We start from the raw sequence: 16,454 nt of genomic DNA, 5'->3' as shown, positions 1-16,454 counted from the left end.
TGGTCCCGGCCCACGCGTGGTGCTCTACCGCAGCCCGTGGGCTGTCCCCTCGCGCTCCCCCCCCCCGTCGTTCACTGCCCCTTCGCAGCCTGCGGTCACGCGTGGGCACTAACGGCCTGAGCCCTCCCATTGGCTGAGCGGCGCTGGGGCCCCGCCCCCCTCCGTGACGTCAGCGCTGTCCGGCGGTGCCGCGCCAGGAGGAGTCGCCGCTGCTCCGCGCGGGGCCGGGGCCGCCGCAACCGTCGGTAAGATCGGGCGTGGCACGGCGGGGCGGGGCCCACGCGAGGGTAACGGCCGCGCCCACTCGCGGTTGTAGGGTGCGCGACCCCGCGACTCGGCCGCGCGGTGCCACGTGCGGGGGTTCCCAGATGCCCGAGCCCCGCGGGCCGTGCCCGTCGTGGGGCTGTGTCACGCGTGCGGTGGGCGCGCAGGGGCTGCGGCGCCCCGGTATCCCCGCGGCGCGGCGTTCCCGCCGTCCGGCCATTCCGTCAGCCGGGGGTGCACCCCAACACCCCCCATCCCAGTGCCGCGCCGTTACCCGCCGGTCACCCCACGGGTGCGGCATCCCGCCCACGCCGTGTCCCCGTCCCCCCCAGGCGCAGCCCCGCGGCCGCAGGGCCCACCATGCCGCTGGGACACCCCGCGCCCGGCTGGAAGAAGAGGACCGAGGACATTCGCCGCATCTACGACTTCCGAGAGGTCCTGGGCACGTGAGTGGCGGCGGACGCGGGGCGGGCGGCCCCGGCTGCGGGATGGGTGCCGTCCCCGCGGTGTCCCCGGCCAACGGCGGATGGGAACCCAGCCAGCTCAAATATTGGCCCAGGGCGGGGGCCCTGCGGGGCGGCACGCGCGGGGATAGGCCGGGGGCACCAGGACACGCAGGGGATGGGCACGCGCGGGGGACGTGGCAGTGCCCGCACCCGCGTTGGCTGCAGCGGTCCCGGTGGGTCCCGGTGACACCGCGTGGCGGAGCCCGGTGCTGCTGAGGCGCCGTAAGGCTCTTAGGACGGATTACCCGGTTAATTACAGCAGGGCTTAGGGCCGGGCTGTCCTCCACCTGCACCACCTGGGCACCGCCGCCCCACAGACCCCACGTGTCCCTGGGGTGAACCGCGTGCTCCCCAGCAGTGGCACTGCCCGTGTCCCACGGCCCCGCTGTCCCCTCCCGCTCCCCTATAAATAGCCCAACTCTCCACTTGTCGCCATAGCAATGGTGGCACGGCAGTGCCCCCCCCTTCGGCTTACCCTGCTCCCCCTCTTCCAGGGGGGCTTTCTCTGAGGTGGTGCTGGCAGAGGAGAGGGCAACCCAGAAGCTGGTGGCCATCAAGTGCATTGCCAAGAAGGCGCTGGAGGGGAAGGAGGCCGGCATCGAGAACGAGATTGCTGTCCTACACAAGTAGGGGGGGCTGCTTTGGGATGGGGGAGGGGGTCCTGTGATGCCCCCACCCCAGAGTGGCCCCGCTGCCGGCACCCAGCACTGGGTGTTATCAGCACGGCCCAAAATAGCCCAGCACATGGTGCTGCTGCTCCCTGCCCTGCTGCCAGCTGGGGACTGATCCCAGCCCTTCTCACCCTGCCATGTAGGATCAAGCACCCCAACATTGTGGCCTTGGATGACATCTACGAGAGCAGCAGCCACCTCTACCTCATCATGCAGCTGTGAGTGACACGTGGGGATGGGGCTACAGGATAGGGACCCTTCCCCTATGAGGAAAGGCTGATGGCATTGTGTGACCCCTCAAGGGTTTCGGGGGGGGAACTCTTTGACCGCATCGTGGAGAAGGGTTTCTACACCGAGCGCGATGCCAGCGCGCTGATCCGGCAGATCCTGGATGCTGTGCGCTACCTGCACGACATGGGCATCGTGCACCGTGACCTGAAGGTGAGCAGCACAGAGGGGGGGGGCACAGAGATCAAAACTTGGGGGGAGGAAGGGGGGTCTGTGACACCAGCCCTCCCGCAGCCCGAGAACCTGCTGTACTACAGCCTGGAGGAGGACTCCAAGATCATGATCAGTGACTTCGGGCTCTCTAAGATCGAGGGCTGTGGCAGCGTCATGTCCACGGCCTGCGGGACGCCTGGCTATGTGGGTGAGCCTGGGGGGGCAACACGGGGCAGTGCCCCCCGTGGTACAGCACTAGGTGCCCCCCTCACTGCACTGTCTCCCCAGCCCCCGAGGTGCTGGCACAGAAGCCCTACAGCAAGGCAGTGGATTGCTGGTCCATTGGGGTCATCGCCTACATCCTGTACGTATCCCCCTTCCACACGCTGTGGCTGCATTGGGGACACTGTGAGTGACCCCCACACTGTCACCCACCCTTGCCAGGCTCTGCGGGTACCCCCCCTTCTACGACGAGAACGATGCCAAGCTCTTTGAGCAGATCCTGCGGGCTGAGTATGAGTTTGACTCACCCTACTGGGATGACATTTCAGACTCAGGTGAACCCGGTGGTCGGCAGTGTTGGGGGCAGGATCCTCATGGGGTGGGGGCTTACAGCTGTCCTGTGCCCACAGCCAAAGACTTCATCAAGCACCTGATGGAAAAGGACCCTGACAAGCGCTTCACGTGCGAGCAAGCCCTGCAGCATCCCTGGTAAGGGATGGGGGCACTCCTCCTAGGGGTGAAGGAATGGGAAAGGTTTCCCTCCCACACTGGTTCCCTCTCCTTAGGATCGCTGGGGACACAGCCCTGGACAAGAACATCCACCAGTCAGTGAGTGAGCAGATCAAGAAGAACTTTGCCAAGAGCAAGTGGAAGGTGAGCACAGGGCTTTGGGGCAAGGAGGCACGGCAGTGCTGGGGCAGTGCATTGATGAAGTGGTGTGCCCAGCAGCAAGCCTTCAACGCCACGGCCGTGGTGCGGCACATGCGGAAGCTGCAGCTGGGAACCAGCCAGGAGGGCCCTGGGCAGATGACGCCGAGCAGCCCGTGCCACGGCCAGTGGCTGGGGGGGGGCTCCAGCAGTGGTGAGCCATGAGCCCTGCTCTGTGCCATTCTGCACCCTCATGGGTCTGGGGGTGCTGTCAGGCTCTCACTCCACATTTCTCCCCCCTACGCAGGGTCAGACTGTGAGCGAGTGCCAGCAAACAGAACCCCCCGTCTGCCCCCTCACTGAGGGGGTCTGGAGATCCCGTGGGCACGGCACAGGGTATGGGGGGAGGGGGAGGGAGGGGGAACGGTCTATGGGGGTCCTGATGCCTCCCCATCTGCTCCCTTCTGGTGTTAGTGGGTGAGGCCACCCTGCCCTGCTCCTCACCAGCTCCTGGACTGAGCCCCATGGATGTGGGGTCTGCATGGGGAGCCTCCAGGAAACCCCCCACCAGCTAATGGGGGCTGCAGCCCAGCCCCTTCCTCCTCCCTTCCTACATCTGCCCTCCAGCATGTTCAAAGAGAATTTTCCAAATGCACATTTCTATTTTATTCCTTGTAATAAAGGAAAGAGACAAACGCTGCCTGGCTTGGCTTGCCCTCCAGGGGCCAGCACACGCCAAGCAGGAGACAAACTCCACTCCCAGACCTCCCCTTTCCCCCCTTCTTTAGGAGCACCCAGCCCCACAGCTTGCCTGGCCACGGCCCCTCTTGGCCTGGCTCCCACTGTCCTGGCTCTTCCGGAGGTCAGCGCAGAAGAGGACCTGGGAAGGAATGAGAGATGCTGGGTGGGCACAGCCAGGAGGGACAGCCAGGTGTGGGGGGGGGTTGTACTCACTGCTTGTGCCCAGCCTGCATAGGGACCCCACAGTTCACGGAAAAAGTCACCTGTGGAAAGATCAGAGCCAGCAGTGAGGGCTCAGCCCTTTTACCCCCCCAAGCCGTGGGTGTTGGCTTCTGCCCTCACCAATCTCCTGGTGCACACGAGCAGTCAGGGAGCGGGCACCCAGTGCTGCTCCATAGCGCTGCCGGGCAATGTGCCACACGTGGGTGTCCACCGGCACCGCCTCCGCCTTGTCCAGGGCCATCAGGCACACGCAGTCAGCCACCTGCCATGTGCCACACCGTCAGCCCTGCCACCACCCCATCCCCATCCCCACACCACCACCCACCTTGGCTCCCACTCCTGGCAGGGCACACAGCACCCTCCTGGCCTCGGCGTAGGGCACAGCACGCAGCTGGCACAGTCCCTCGGCACCCATTCCCTCGGTGATGGCACGCGCCGTGCCACTGATGAAGCGGGCCCGATAGCCAAAGCCCAGTGCCCGCAGCTTGGCCTCCACCTCAGCACCTGCAGGAGGACAGCTGTGAGACAGGGACATGGGAACGGATGTGGGGACAAAGGGATGGCTGCCAACCTGACAGAGCTGCCAGGGAGGGGAAGGCATGGAAGGGCTGCTCGTCCAGCAAGCAGAGCTGTTGGCCGAAGGCCTGGCACAGGCGCTCGATCATGGCGGTGATGCGGGCCACGTGGTTGTTGGAGGTGCAGATGAAGGACAGCAGGCACTCCACAGGGTCCTGCCGCAGCACCCGCACCCCTGCGGCACCACGGGTCAGCGGGGCTCAGCAGGTGGGTGCCGCCACCGCCCCATGGGGCTGCCCCACCTGGGAAGGCTGCGGCTGTCTTGCAGAAGAGGGGGTCGGCCGCCCCCCAGGAACGGTACAGGGCCGCCAGCCCCACACCGAGCTGGAAGTAGTCCCGCAGGATCCGGTCGGTTTCAGGGCCAGGCGTCTCCTCACCGTACACCGTGTACCAGAGGCGGTCCCGCTCCTGGCACAGCGTCCACACGCGGTCACCCAGCACTCCTGTCCACGTGCCAGGGCTGCTCTCCCGCCACCTGCCAGGCACCGGCATCAAGCTCTGCCCAACGGCCCCATACGGCCCCCCCCCGGCTCACCTCCGCCACCGGAGGTCCCGCCATCTCACCGGAAGGCCTGTCCCGACGCCAGCACCAGGTCCAGGCGCAGCTCGGCCAGAGGGCAGCGCAGCCACCGCCACAGGGCCGGGCAGGATGAGGGGGTATCCCGCAGCGCCATGGGGGGGGGAGGGGGGCTGCGGCCCGACAAAAGCACTAGGATCAGGGCTGCACTGTCACACCGTGACAGCCACCTGCACCCCATGGCTCTCAGCTCAGGTGAGGACACCCGCAGAGGCCCAATGCTCCACAGCCCCCCACTCCTATCCTCTTCCCTGTCCGTCTCCATCCCCATCGCACATCCAATCCCACGTACCCACCCCCCCATCCCCACACCGCCCCAAAGCCCCCGCCCCCACTGTACAGCTCCCCCAACCACCGCCACCACCATAGAGCCCCCCCCACCCAGGCACGCAGAGCGCCGCTTCCCGCCCTTTTGGCGCCGCTCTGGCCCACTTCCGGCCTCTCGCTGGCCCAGCCCCGGAAGTGCCCTCCTCAGCCCCTCCCCCCAGTCCCGTTACGGCGCTGTTTGGGGGGCGGCTCCGTACGAACCAATAGATTTCTTTTTGTTTGTTTTTCCTCCAAAATAAATACAAACACGTCCGAGCGCGGGGCCGCCGCCCCCGTTCCGTTCCCGGGGCCGCCCCCCCCCCTCCCGGGGGGAATAATTTAAAGGGCAGGGCTGTACAGTATTTACAGCTCTTGGGGGCACCGGGAAGGCGGGGGGAGCCCCCCCCCAGGCCGCAGGCCAGCTGCAGCGGGCCCGGTGCCGCGGTGCGTCAGTCGCTCTCGCTGGAGTCGCTGCTCTGCTCGCCCTGCACCTTGTTGCGGTGCTGCATGGCGCGGTGGTAGGCGATCTGCACCGACTTGCGGATGTTGGACTTGCGGCCCTCCAGCATCTTCTCCTTGTCCAGGTCCTGGTTGACTCCCAGCGGCACCAGCTTGGTGCGGGGCAGCCACTGCCTGCGGGGAGCGGGGAGCCACCTCGTTTGAGGGTTACGGGCGGCTGCGCGCTCCCCCCCGGCGGCACCGCCGGTATCCCAGCCCCACCCCAACCCCCCCAGGCCTCACCAAGTGCGCTTGTTGTCGAAGAAGAGGACAAGGTAGAGGTGCTCGCGTGCTTCCTGAGTCATCTGCTCGCCCAGCTTCAGCACCTCCAGCGGTGGCACAGGGATGGGGACGCCGTGGTGGAACATGCCCTCCCGCGGCATCTTGGGGTCAATGATCTGCCAGGGAGCAGGGGCCGGTGCTGAGGCAGGAGACAAAGCCCCAGCCCAGCCCCAGCCCCATTCCTCCAGACCCAAGAGCTGTGAGCCCGCCTCCCACCCCCACTACCACTGCACTGGGATGGGATTTTGGGAGGTGAATGTAGGTGGCCACACTCACCAGTGCTGGGTAAGAGGGGTAGCCCCGGCACTTGGCCCACACCAGATCCAAAGCGTCCAGGGAAGAATCCTCATCCTCAGAGAGCCACCCAGCACCACGGCCAATGCCCTTCCGCACCACTGCATCGAGAAAAGGCAGAGAGGGAACTCAGACGTGGCCCTTGAACCTGATGGAACAGGCAGGTGTGTACCTGGAAGGCTGTGATACTTACTGCTGTGCCCCACACCTCGCCCGGCACCCACAGAGTAGGATTCGTTCTCTGTCCCTGATGTGTCCTCGCTGCTGTCCTCAGGGAAGTTCACGCGGGAGAAGGAGGGCTTCCCCCTGCCCTGCTTTGAGGGCGTTGTGCTGAGAGAGGGAGGGAGCAGAGCTGTGAGCAGCAGTCACAGTGAGCTTTCAGAAACTGCTTTTTGAGTGTCACCATGGGGGCTCAGAAAGCTCAGTGAGCTCACCCAACACCAGGGACTCAGCAGGCGTACAGAAAGCAGACAGTATGGTGCTTCTGCCTGGAACCCTTAGCCCTGCCTCACCTGGGAGTGTATTCTCACCCAAGCAGGCTACAGAGCACAAATACGCACAAATCCCACAGCCAAGTCTTCAGCCCTATAGCACTGAGTTAACATCATTGGCCAACAGGAGGGTGAACAGGAGAGGAACCGTAACACGCCTCACCCAGCAGATGCCTGTGGCAGCAGCACACCCAGAGCCAGGCAACGTACCTGGTACGGTCTGAGGCAGCACTGCTGCTGCTGCTGCTGCTGGACTCGGAGTCAGAGCTGCTGCGTGGAAGGTTACAGTCGTTACGGTACACCAGGAAGCTCTTCTTCACTGGCTGGTTCCCACTGCTGAAGCCATTGGCCGGCAGGTCTGCAGATAACAAACAACAGAGGAGCGTTATGAGGGCACAGCACCCAGTGATGTGCTCCCTGCAGGGCTGCAGCTGCCTCACTCACCCATGGGAGCATCTTCGGTGGATTTGTCACTGTCACTATCAGAGCTGGAGCTGGGGCGTGGGCTTCGGCCCCGCTTTCTCTGCCGCTGGGAGGACCCCATAATGGGGAGCTGCGGGGGGCCAATGGGGCTGTTCCCGTGCCCAGGAGCTATCTGACTGTCTCGATTCTTGGGGGGACGTCCTGGACGTTTTGGAGGTCCTGCAGTTTTAGGGTTCTTCTTGGAGAAGAGAACTGAGGTCCTCCTGCCCACTTCATGTGCTGGAGTGGAAGAAGAATTGGGACCCAGACCTGGAGGAAGGATGAAAAGGCATCAGCCACAGCCTGCAGGACTTGTGTGGCAGAATGGGTGGCAGTAGCAGAAAAGAACATTTTCATTTCTCAGAGCTCCACTGCAACCTTGAAAACCAGTGATGCTAAATGCTCTCTGCTTGCACAAGAGCCTGCTTTTTCAGGTCTTAAGGGAACAGGATGCCAAGGTGACAAACCTTGGTGACACCTGCCAGCTTTGCCTGGGGACCCTGTGAGGTGGCACCTCTCTGAGGAGCATGGCTCAGCACCTGCTCCCACCAGCTCCCGGGACCAAGGAGCTTTCAGCCCCCACAGAGCATTTGGTGTGTGGTCATTCCTGCTGCAAGTAAGCAGTCAACTTAGGGAAAGTGAGCAGCAAGGAAAGTGGTGGGAGATGAGAGAATCCTCCTGACAGACCACTTGCCTTGATCCTAAGGAGTAGCTATGGGTGAGGTTTGTGTGCATGCCCCCCCTGCCTTTGCTCTACTAGACAGCCTGTCTGGGTATGGTTCTCTGCCATTCCCCAGCAACCAGCAGCATTTTGGAGGAGCAGTACCTTTGCCAGTCTCCTGGCTGCTGCTCTCCTCAGCAGCACTGTCTGTTTGGAGGTCCTTCTCGCAGGGGTTGTGCGACTGCAGGACCCCCCTGGCAGAGGAGCTGTGCCGCTCCAGCCCGTCTCGGCCCAGGTCCCGGGGGTGTGCCAGCTTCCGCCGCAGGACTGTGATCTCCTTCTTGATCATCTTGGCCCGGCGGGACCGTCCTATGCTCTGCTTGCCAGCATTGACCTCATCCAGCCGCTCCAGCAAGATCTTCAGCTGCTCCTCCAAGGGCAGGTGCTTCTGATTTTCCGAGAGCAGCAGTCGCATGTCTTCTGAGGGCACAAAGAGGAGGAAGACAATCAGAAACTCTTTGGAGACCCTTTACAAAGAAGGGCACGGGACTTCCTCTCAGGAGGAAATAACTTACACGGTAGCAAACACCCATGAGCACAGAACGTTACCAAAATACAGCCTGAGAAAGAGCCCTGAGGGAAGCAAGCCAGTTGGGACTGCTGGGGAAGGCAGGCTGGTCTGCAGCACAGGGAATGTTAAGGATTCCCAACAGCTGGGGCAAGATACAGCAGTCAAAAAAGAAAGGGACTTGAAACAGGAATGATACGACAGAAATACATGAGCTGAAGTGACTCTGAAGCATTCAAGAGTAGAGAAGTCCTACTGCCTGAGCCCCTGGTCTGCTCCCAGCCCTTCGCATGCTGGAGCAGGGAAGAGGAGGACCCTAAAAGGACCCTTCTCAGGTGAGTTATGTTCTCCATCACCCAGCGGGAGACAGCAAGAACAGCCCCAAGGTGCCCAACTGCTGGGACTTAAGCTCTGAGTAGCTCTCCTGTCCCAGGACAGGGGACAAACACCCACCGTCCTCGATGTCCTGGACCTGAGCTTCTTCCACAGTCACACAGTGCGGGAAGTGCATGCCTGTCTCAAAGTCAATGCCCATCTTCTCCGCCTGCCGGCGAGCCTGCCGCAGAACCACGCCTCCCTGTTCCCGCAGACGGACAGCTGCCCGGTAGAAGATAGTGTCTTTGGCATTGTATTTCAAACAGTTGTTGATAATCAGGTTGAAATCTTCCTCGAAGTCATCAAAATTCAGATAACGGTAAGCTTCCAGGTTTTGTTTCATTGTCTGAAAATCCATCGGCTTCTTGATGTGATCCAGGTAGTCTGGGACCTGCATTGAGAAAAGAGCCCGAGCTAAGAGCCTGGAGACCCCTGTTAGTACCACCTGCTTCAGGAAAGAAAATAGTTATTAGAGGAATCAGCTATCGCTCCCCAGTGCTCTGCCCAAACACACATCTGGAAACACTGCCTGCCTTTGCAGCTAGAGGAGCTGTGGCCCACTAATGCCTCTGAATGAGTCCACGTGCTATACTCAATCTATTACAGCAGGCACACCCTTAGAACCAATTCTGTGCATCTTCTCAGGGATGAGGGTTAAGTACAGACACGCAGAACAGATAGGCCCGGGTGGAAGCAGTGACTGTGGGTGGGACCACACAGCCAGGACACCTCCAAGCCCACCTGCTGCCAGAGCTACGCAGCACAGGCACTGCCTCTCCCACCTCCCCAAGCAGGGCATCATCACTGATGTTCTCAGAAATCACTTCCCTTGCCCCCAGAAGTGACGTTTCTTTGCAGTGCTCAGCCTGTTACCAAGCAAAAGCTTGCACAGGAGAGCATGACACTCGCCAAGGGCTAAGCACAGGTGTCCTGCCATTCCCAAACAGGAGACCCTGACCTGTCACAGACAGTGGGGGGTCATCAGTGACACAAGCAGAGGAGCTGAGTGCTGTATTCCTGGCCACCAGCAGCTGCCAGCACCAGCTCTTCTGCTGTGCATTTGGTTCCCCCAGGACAGGCAGTGCTGCACACATCCCCCTTGAGTACATGGTGCCGGGACAGGAAACCACCAGCAGGCTGCCCAGAGGGCTTCTGGAGCAGAAGACTCCATGGGCAGCCCTTAGCATGAGCAAGGGACAAGTGTGAGTGAAGTAGAAATCTGGGGGAGGGGGTTCTTACTTCGTAGATTTCTGTTACCTCAGACAGAGGGACCGGCTCACTGAAGATGTTGCCCGTGTCTTTCTCCTGCAGGTGCTCGAGCGTCTTGCGGAGGAGGATGAGGAAGGGGGTCAGCTGCATTTCCAGTGCCACCTGCTGCACTTTGATCTGAAACAGAAGAACAGAGCACGACTGAGTGTCCTGCCCCAGGGACAGCCTCCAGGAGCAGCTGAACAGTCCCACAGGACAGCACCACCTCTCCCTGCTGCAGAGGGGTCCTATTCCTCAACCGGGACTGCACAGGGTATGTGTTGTACCTCACCATCATCTCTAAAGAGCAGAGGTGAGGCACAGGCCCCAGCACCCATGTTTCCCACAATCAGCCTTGCACAGCAGCCACCTTCATGCAGAGCTGCCGGGGCAGGGCACAGCGCAACCGAGGGGACCCTGTGCCCGCCGTGCAGCTTACGGAGGGCAACTGACCAGCACTCCAGAGAGCCCATGCTCACGCCCACCCCAGCAGCTCCCCAAGGAGGGGCAAACAATCGTTACCGTCTCTCTCTTGAGCTTCTCCCGCTTGCGTATCAGCTCCACCAGCAAGCGTGCACGCTCTAGGTCATGGCGGAGGCGCTGCCATGACTTCAGCTGCTCCTTCAGGGCCCAGTTCTTATCCTCAGTGTCTCTCTGCAGGAACATCAGAGACTGTGAGCTGACAGGAGAAGAGTTACCATCTCCGCCTTCCTGACTGTGTGCAAGGGCTCTTCCCTTGGACAGGGCACCAGCACGCCTGACTCGCTGTCTCAGTGAACATCCCAGTTCCCCTGTCGTGTAGGTGACTCACAGAGACAGCCCAACTGCTGCCTACAGCTCAGTATACCTGCTCCCTGGTCACCCAGCCCTGAGGATGCCAGAAGGTGAACTCTGGAAATATTCTGCCTAACGTGACCAAGTGCAGGCAGCTGCCCAGGGCCATGGAGTGGCAATAACAGGGTCTGGGAGGCAGCCCAGAGCTCTAGTGAAGGGCAACAGGGCAAAATGGGAATACAGCTCTGGTTACCTTCGCTTCTGGAGCATCAGAAAACTTGCTGACTTTTATTCTGCTGCTGTAGCCAAAGATGAGCAGAAGTTGTTTCAATTCTTCTCTAGCAAATAAAAATGAGAGGGGGCAAAAGCAGGAGGAACCTCTGCCTGATCACAGTCTTCAAAGGGCTCAGAAAGGCTTAAACAGAGAGCCAGAGGAAAGATCTTCCTCTGGCACCAGAGACCTCACATCTGTGAAGCACTGACTGAAGGCTGAGGCAAACAGCAGGCTGAGAGCACCACCCACAGGGAGCGTTCCCACAACTATTTCAGGGTCTGTGAGGCCTTGGTTTCTTCCAGACCATTTCTGGGGATCCCTGGACACCCCTCTCACGACATGAGTGGCCTCAGGTTAGAGCCACTTCTGCCAGCTTTGTCACAGCTGCCGGCTGAAGGTCGGCAGGAGGAATGAGCTAACTCCTGTGCACAGCGGGGCAGGCTTCCCTTCCCATGGCAGGCTGCCAAAGGCGGCTCCGTCTGGCAAATCTCTGAATGCTGAGAGTGGAGGAGAAGGTAAAGCAGCAAAAGCAGGCAGCTGGGGCTGCCCTTTCCTCATCGGGAGGTGGAGCTCTTTTCTCCAGCCCCCTTCTGAGCCCGCAGGCACCACCGCATGCAGCAAACGCTTTGAGCCCGCAGCTGCACAGGCACAGGAAGCACACGCAGACACCCAGGATGCCCCTCAGCACCCCCAAAAAGCAGCGTGTACCTGATCACAGTTCCTCTGGGACTGCAGGTGTGTCTGAAGGCGGCGCAGCAGAGGGACACCGTTGCGGGACTGCCTCTTCAGAGTCCAGTAGCTGTGCAGCCTCTGCATGAACTGACTCTTCCTCTGGATAGTGAGACGGTTGGTAATCTTGCTGAGCCTGAAGAAGGGAGAGGAACCACAAACCCAATCAGCAAAGCAAACTTGGCCATAGCAGAAGCTCCAGTGCAGCAGCAAGCCTAACTATGAGCTCCCCTGACTGAGCACACACGTTTGTGTAGCAGGAATCTCTGTAAGGCCAAGGAACGAGGGGCACACCACAGACAGCTGCACTAGAAAACATTCAGCCTTGCCTCCTGAGTGGCCTTTTCCTTTCCCTCTTTTCCTCCTGACTGTTCCAGGTTAGGGTGCAAGGCAGGGGCATTGGCAGCTGGGCCTTTCACAGCTCTCTGCAGCCCTGAGACCGCAGCATGGCTGCCCCAAAGCTGTGATTCACCCAGCTTATTATGCTGGCAGCAAGGGGCCACCCAAGACGACAAAGGCCCTATTCAAACATTACCAGACAGCTTCACAGCCCCGAGGAGCTTGTAGCATGAACAAATCTGGGAAAGCGTGAGGAGGGGTGGGCAGATGCTAGCAGAACAGAGCTTGCTGTTGGAGCTAATGAAGGACTACCCTCAACAGCCCCAAACAAAACAAAAGGGGTTTTCCTCCTCTTTACAATGGCAAGCCTGAAGTGACTGAGACAGCCTCTTCCACCAGCACAGTTAACAGATGCCCTGCTAGGTGGGACTGAGGTATGGACCCCGTATCTCCATGTCCTGCAGGGCCAGCTCTTCACACAGGGTGACCTGACCTGCAGCAGCCTCAGATGAAGGCAGACAGTGTTCTCATCTGCTGTCATTGGCTGCACACAGCTTCTACAGGAAGACATTTGGCATTCTGGAAAGAGCCCTTGAAGAATAATTAATCCCAACAGGAAGGCCTGGGGTGAGGTTAACAGCTTCGATCTCAGTGTGGCTTTCACTGTGAGCCCGAGGGTAGCAGAGAGAGCCTATAAACAGCTTGCCAGTGCATCCACACATGGGAACAGGGAGGCTCGGGTCACGGAACACACCCTGAGTGAGCGAACTGTACCACACGGTTAGCACACAAACACCATGGCACGAAGCCATCAATCCCAAAGCACAGACCTGCCCACACAAGTCCCCCAAACTCTGTCTGCAGAGCAAACCCCACAGTGCCTGCATACCCACTCCTGCCCCACAGGAGCCCTGCCAGGAGTCAGAGACCCCACGCTGCGACAGCTGTGACCCAGGGACCTGTGGGCCAGCAAATGCAGCTCTGGTGTGGTGTCCCAGCTGCAGTGAGAAGCACCCAGCTGGTGACTCACGGCCACAGAGGCACATGCTGCCCTGCCCAGCTCCAGCTGTGCACCACAGGCATGCTGCAAGGCTGGGAAGCAGCAGGGCTGTGTTGCACCAGCTGCAGCCAAAGGAAGGCAGCCCCTGTTTTTTCCTGCAGCCTCCTCCAACACACAGAAGACCTCTGGGAGCCCCCAGCTGCTTCCTGCCACCTCTGGCCAAGCTCGGTTGCTGTCATGAAGCCAGCAGCATCTACTTCCTGCACAAGCACCTCACGGTGCTGCACATCTCACTCCTCTCTGCAGGACTGCCAGAGGAAACCACAAACAGCCCTGGGGAAGAGCAATGCGAAAAGCACTTGTGCAAAATGATAATGCCTGCATGCAAAGTGGGACATGAGACGGTGAGAAAGGGAGAGGCTTCTCCACAGCAAGGGGAAGGCAGCAACTTGTACCTGTGGGGGGGGATGCAGGGAACGGAAACCACAGGTGCTGCAGCTCGTTTTTCCGCCAGGATCTTCCGCGCCTTCTTCATTTTGATCCTAGACTTGGCCTTCGCCTTTTTCACCTTCTCAGAGCTCCAGCTCTTGCCTTCCTCCTCCTCCTCCTCGTCCTCCTCTTCCCCTTCACTGTGGGAAAGCGCGGGAAGCCTGCGCACGGAGCCCGGAGGCGTGTGGATGTCACAGTAGGCAGTTTTGCGCACGCTGAAGGAGGTCCCGTTCGCTCCCGTCTCACGGACGGGCTCCATCTTCATGTAGAGCCCGGCCTGCTGGGCGCAGGTGACGTGGAAAGCGGTGTAACAGTTTGCCTTGTGACACTGGATGCAAGCCCCAGAGCCACGCTGCTTGCAAATATAGCAGGTCAGCTTCCACCGCGCAGGTGGGATGTGTTCGATGCTGTCTATGGGTTCCAGGAAGACCGTGTTGGCAAAGCACACCTCCGGGATCCAGAGGGCACAGACCACGTGTGCCCAGCGCCCATCGTCCGTCTGCTTGAATGCACCGCCCTTGTTGGGGCACAGGGCGCAGTCCACGGCTCGTGACGGTGACTGCAGGCACCTCCTGCAGAGCCACTGCCCCTCAGGGATGTAGGGCACCCCGTAGCACTCCTGGTGCACTGCCAGGTTGCACATGTCACAGAATAGGATGACGTTGCTGTTCTGGCACTCCCCGTCATTGCAGATGCAGCACACGGCATCCTCATCAACCAAGGCATTGGGGTCGCCCTTGTTGTGGCTCTCGAAGTACGACTCCTTCTCCAGCCTGTCCATCAGGTACTCAAAGATCTCCTGGGGAATGGGACTGACACCTTCTGTCTTCCGCCGCTCGTTCATGATATCCAGCCAGATGTAATCTTCCTCGTCCATGTCGTACTCCACCTCCTCATCCAGCTCCTCTGCTGACTTCTCGATGTACCTGGAAGGGGAAGGCATAAGAGGGTGAGAAGTCTGCACATTACAGCCTAAAAAAACCCAATAGGAAAGAAGCAGCAGTGCTCAGAAGCTGCTGCACTGCTCAGGGTGCACTCAGCATATCACAGCTGGGTGTTCAGACAAAACAACAAGCTGCAGACCTTGGAGACTCATTGCAAGATGGGAGCTTGCACAATCCACCAAGCAAGCACCTGGAGCTCCAGACACAGCGACTTTGTTCCCCATACACAGGAGTGCTGGCCCTGCTGCAAGGGGCTCTTAGAAACACAGAGCTGTGTTTTGGTAATTCTGGCTGCTGACAGCTGTGGGTGAGGAGAAGTAACACACAGGGAAAAGCTAGAAGCCCTTGCAACCTGCTCCATCCATCCTACTCCACCCAGCAACGATCAGCAGCCAGCGTGCAGCACCACACTGAGCACTGTGCAGGCACCTTATGAGGAACTCTCTTTTCCAGCAGCCTGACACAAACCCATGTTATTCGTCCGTGCCTGCAGCTTGGTGCCAGCCTCACAGGCAGCACGGTGGCTTAGAGGGCAGAGATGGCTGTGAGAGCATTGCTTCAGTGCTCAGCACTGGCTCTCTGCTTATTCTGCCCACTTAACAAGCCACGTACAGAAAACCCATTGGGCCACGAGAACACATCAAGCCTGCAAGCGTGCACGGCTTGTGGATGAACTTTACTCTGGAGGGCTTCTGATTTACCCCAGAGTTGGGGAGGCAGAAGGATGCTCGCCTTCCGTGGAATGGTTGGGTTGGGGGGGCCTTTAAAGCCCACCCAGCTCCAAGCCCTGCTGCAGGCCGGCTGCCACGCACCAGCCTGGCCTTAAGCACCTCCAGGGATGGGGCTCCCACAGCTCTGGGCAGCTGTGCCAGCGCCTCACCGCCCTCCGAGTAGGGAATTTCCCCCTAACACCCAACCCAAGCAGTTTAAACCCACTCCCCTCACCCTATCGCTAGGAGACCGCAAGAAGGCGCTCCCCACATTTGCTACGAGCCCCCTTTCAGCCCTTCCAACCGCAGCGGCACGGGAGGAACGGCACCCGAAAGCTGCGCGGCCACGAGGACCCCCATCCGCGGGGCGGCACGGCGGCAGCCCGCTACCTGTAGTAGGAGGTGGGGCGCGGCGGCGCGTCGGGCGTGTCCTGCTCCAGCTCGCGGTACACCACCTCGGGCAGCTTGGGGGCCGCGCCGGCCGAGGCGTTGTGGTGGTGGTGGTGATGGTTGGAGTCCTTGCGCTTCTCCTTGCTCTTCTGCTTGGCCGATTTGGGCGCGGTGGCGGCGGCGGCGGCCGCCTGGCTCTCCCCGTTCTCCTTGCTGCCGCCGTTCTCCGGCGCCTCGTCGGCCGCCTCCTCGTCCTCCGACACCACGTCCAGGTTGTCGAAGATGCTGATGCGGTGCACGCGGCCGTGCAGGTCCACCTCCACCATGCGCTGGGCCTGCGCGTAGGTCATCACCTCGCGGCCCGGCGACTGCGACGCCTCCGAGGGGTTGGGGGACTGCTTGTCGGCGGCGCCGGCGCGGCCCTGGCGGCCCTTCTTCTTGTGCTTGCGGAGCGGCGGCTGCTGCGGCGGCGGCGGGTTGTCGTGGTCATAGTGGTACAGGTGGTACTCGATGCCGCTGTAGCTCTTGTAGATCTTACGGCAGCTGCCCACCGGGCACTCGTACGGCGGCTTGGTGGCCCGCAGGTTGTGGCAGAACGTCTTCACGTCGAAGTCGACCCCCATGGCGCGGCCTCGGCCTCGTGCGGGGGAGCGCTGTGGCTCCGGGGCCCGGCCCTGCTGCCGCCTCCCGCCGCGCTCAGCGGCCCCGCGCCCGCGCCATGGCCCGGCCCGCAACAATGGAGGAGCGCGGGG

General features: G+C 60.9%; 3 protein-coding genes across 5 annotated transcripts; 1 reads left to right on the top strand and 2 right to left on the bottom strand.

The window, feature by feature from the left end:
- Positions 1–171: 171 nt before the first annotated feature.
- On the top strand, positions 172–3,140 carry CAMK1 (calcium/calmodulin dependent protein kinase I). Its single transcript, XM_065749494.1, has 12 exons — positions 172–245; positions 597–710; positions 1,265–1,396; positions 1,585–1,659; positions 1,744–1,882; positions 1,964–2,090; positions 2,171–2,246; positions 2,327–2,439; positions 2,515–2,593; positions 2,671–2,758; positions 2,834–2,966; positions 3,060–3,140. Exons 2-12 carry the CDS (start codon positions 625–627, stop codon positions 3,113–3,115), a joined length of 1,104 nt encoding a protein of 367 aa, XP_065605566.1. The 5' UTR covers positions 172–245; positions 597–624; the 3' UTR covers positions 3,116–3,140.
- A 394-nt stretch (positions 3,141–3,534) lies between these two features.
- Positions 3,535–4,965, bottom strand: OGG1 (8-oxoguanine DNA glycosylase). Its single transcript, XM_065749496.1, has 7 exons — positions 4,856–4,965; positions 4,534–4,766; positions 4,287–4,466; positions 4,041–4,219; positions 3,836–3,977; positions 3,707–3,756; positions 3,535–3,632 (listed from the first exon to the last, which is right to left on the bottom strand). The coding sequence occupies exons 1-7, from the start codon at positions 4,963–4,965 to the stop codon at positions 3,537–3,539; spliced, it is 990 nt and encodes a 329-aa protein (XP_065605568.1). The 3' UTR covers positions 3,535–3,536.
- A 438-nt stretch (positions 4,966–5,403) lies between these two features.
- Positions 5,404–16,327, bottom strand: BRPF1 (bromodomain and PHD finger containing 1). Of its 3 annotated transcripts, none has more exons than XM_065749464.1 (13): positions 15,703–16,327; positions 13,625–14,584; positions 11,810–11,966; positions 10,576–10,707; positions 10,063–10,191; positions 8,884–9,196; positions 8,028–8,342; positions 7,184–7,471; positions 6,950–7,097; positions 6,442–6,578; positions 6,231–6,349; positions 5,916–6,070; positions 5,404–5,807 (listed from the first exon to the last, which is right to left on the bottom strand). In XM_065749464.1, exons 1-13 carry the CDS (start codon positions 16,323–16,325, stop codon positions 5,624–5,626), a joined length of 3,660 nt encoding a protein of 1,219 aa, XP_065605536.1. In that variant the 5' UTR covers positions 16,326–16,327; the 3' UTR covers positions 5,404–5,623. The 3 variants fall into 3 exon arrangements, with proteins under 3 accessions (XP_065605536.1, XP_065605537.1, XP_065605539.1); XM_065749465.1 differs by having other exon boundaries at positions 8,028–8,339; XM_065749467.1 differs by lacking the exon at positions 10,576–10,707.
- Between the last annotated feature and the right edge of the window lie 127 nt (positions 16,328–16,454).

The sequence above is a fragment of the Cyrtonyx montezumae genome, unplaced genomic scaffold, assembly GCF_038088225.1.
Source record: "Cyrtonyx montezumae isolate F1298 unplaced genomic scaffold, pur_monq_1.0 scaffold_6, whole genome shotgun sequence".
NCBI lineage: Eukaryota > Metazoa > Chordata > Aves > Galliformes > Odontophoridae > Cyrtonyx > Cyrtonyx montezumae.
The sequence above is the reverse complement of the archived record's forward strand: the minus strand, read 5'-3'. Positions and strand labels throughout refer to the sequence as shown.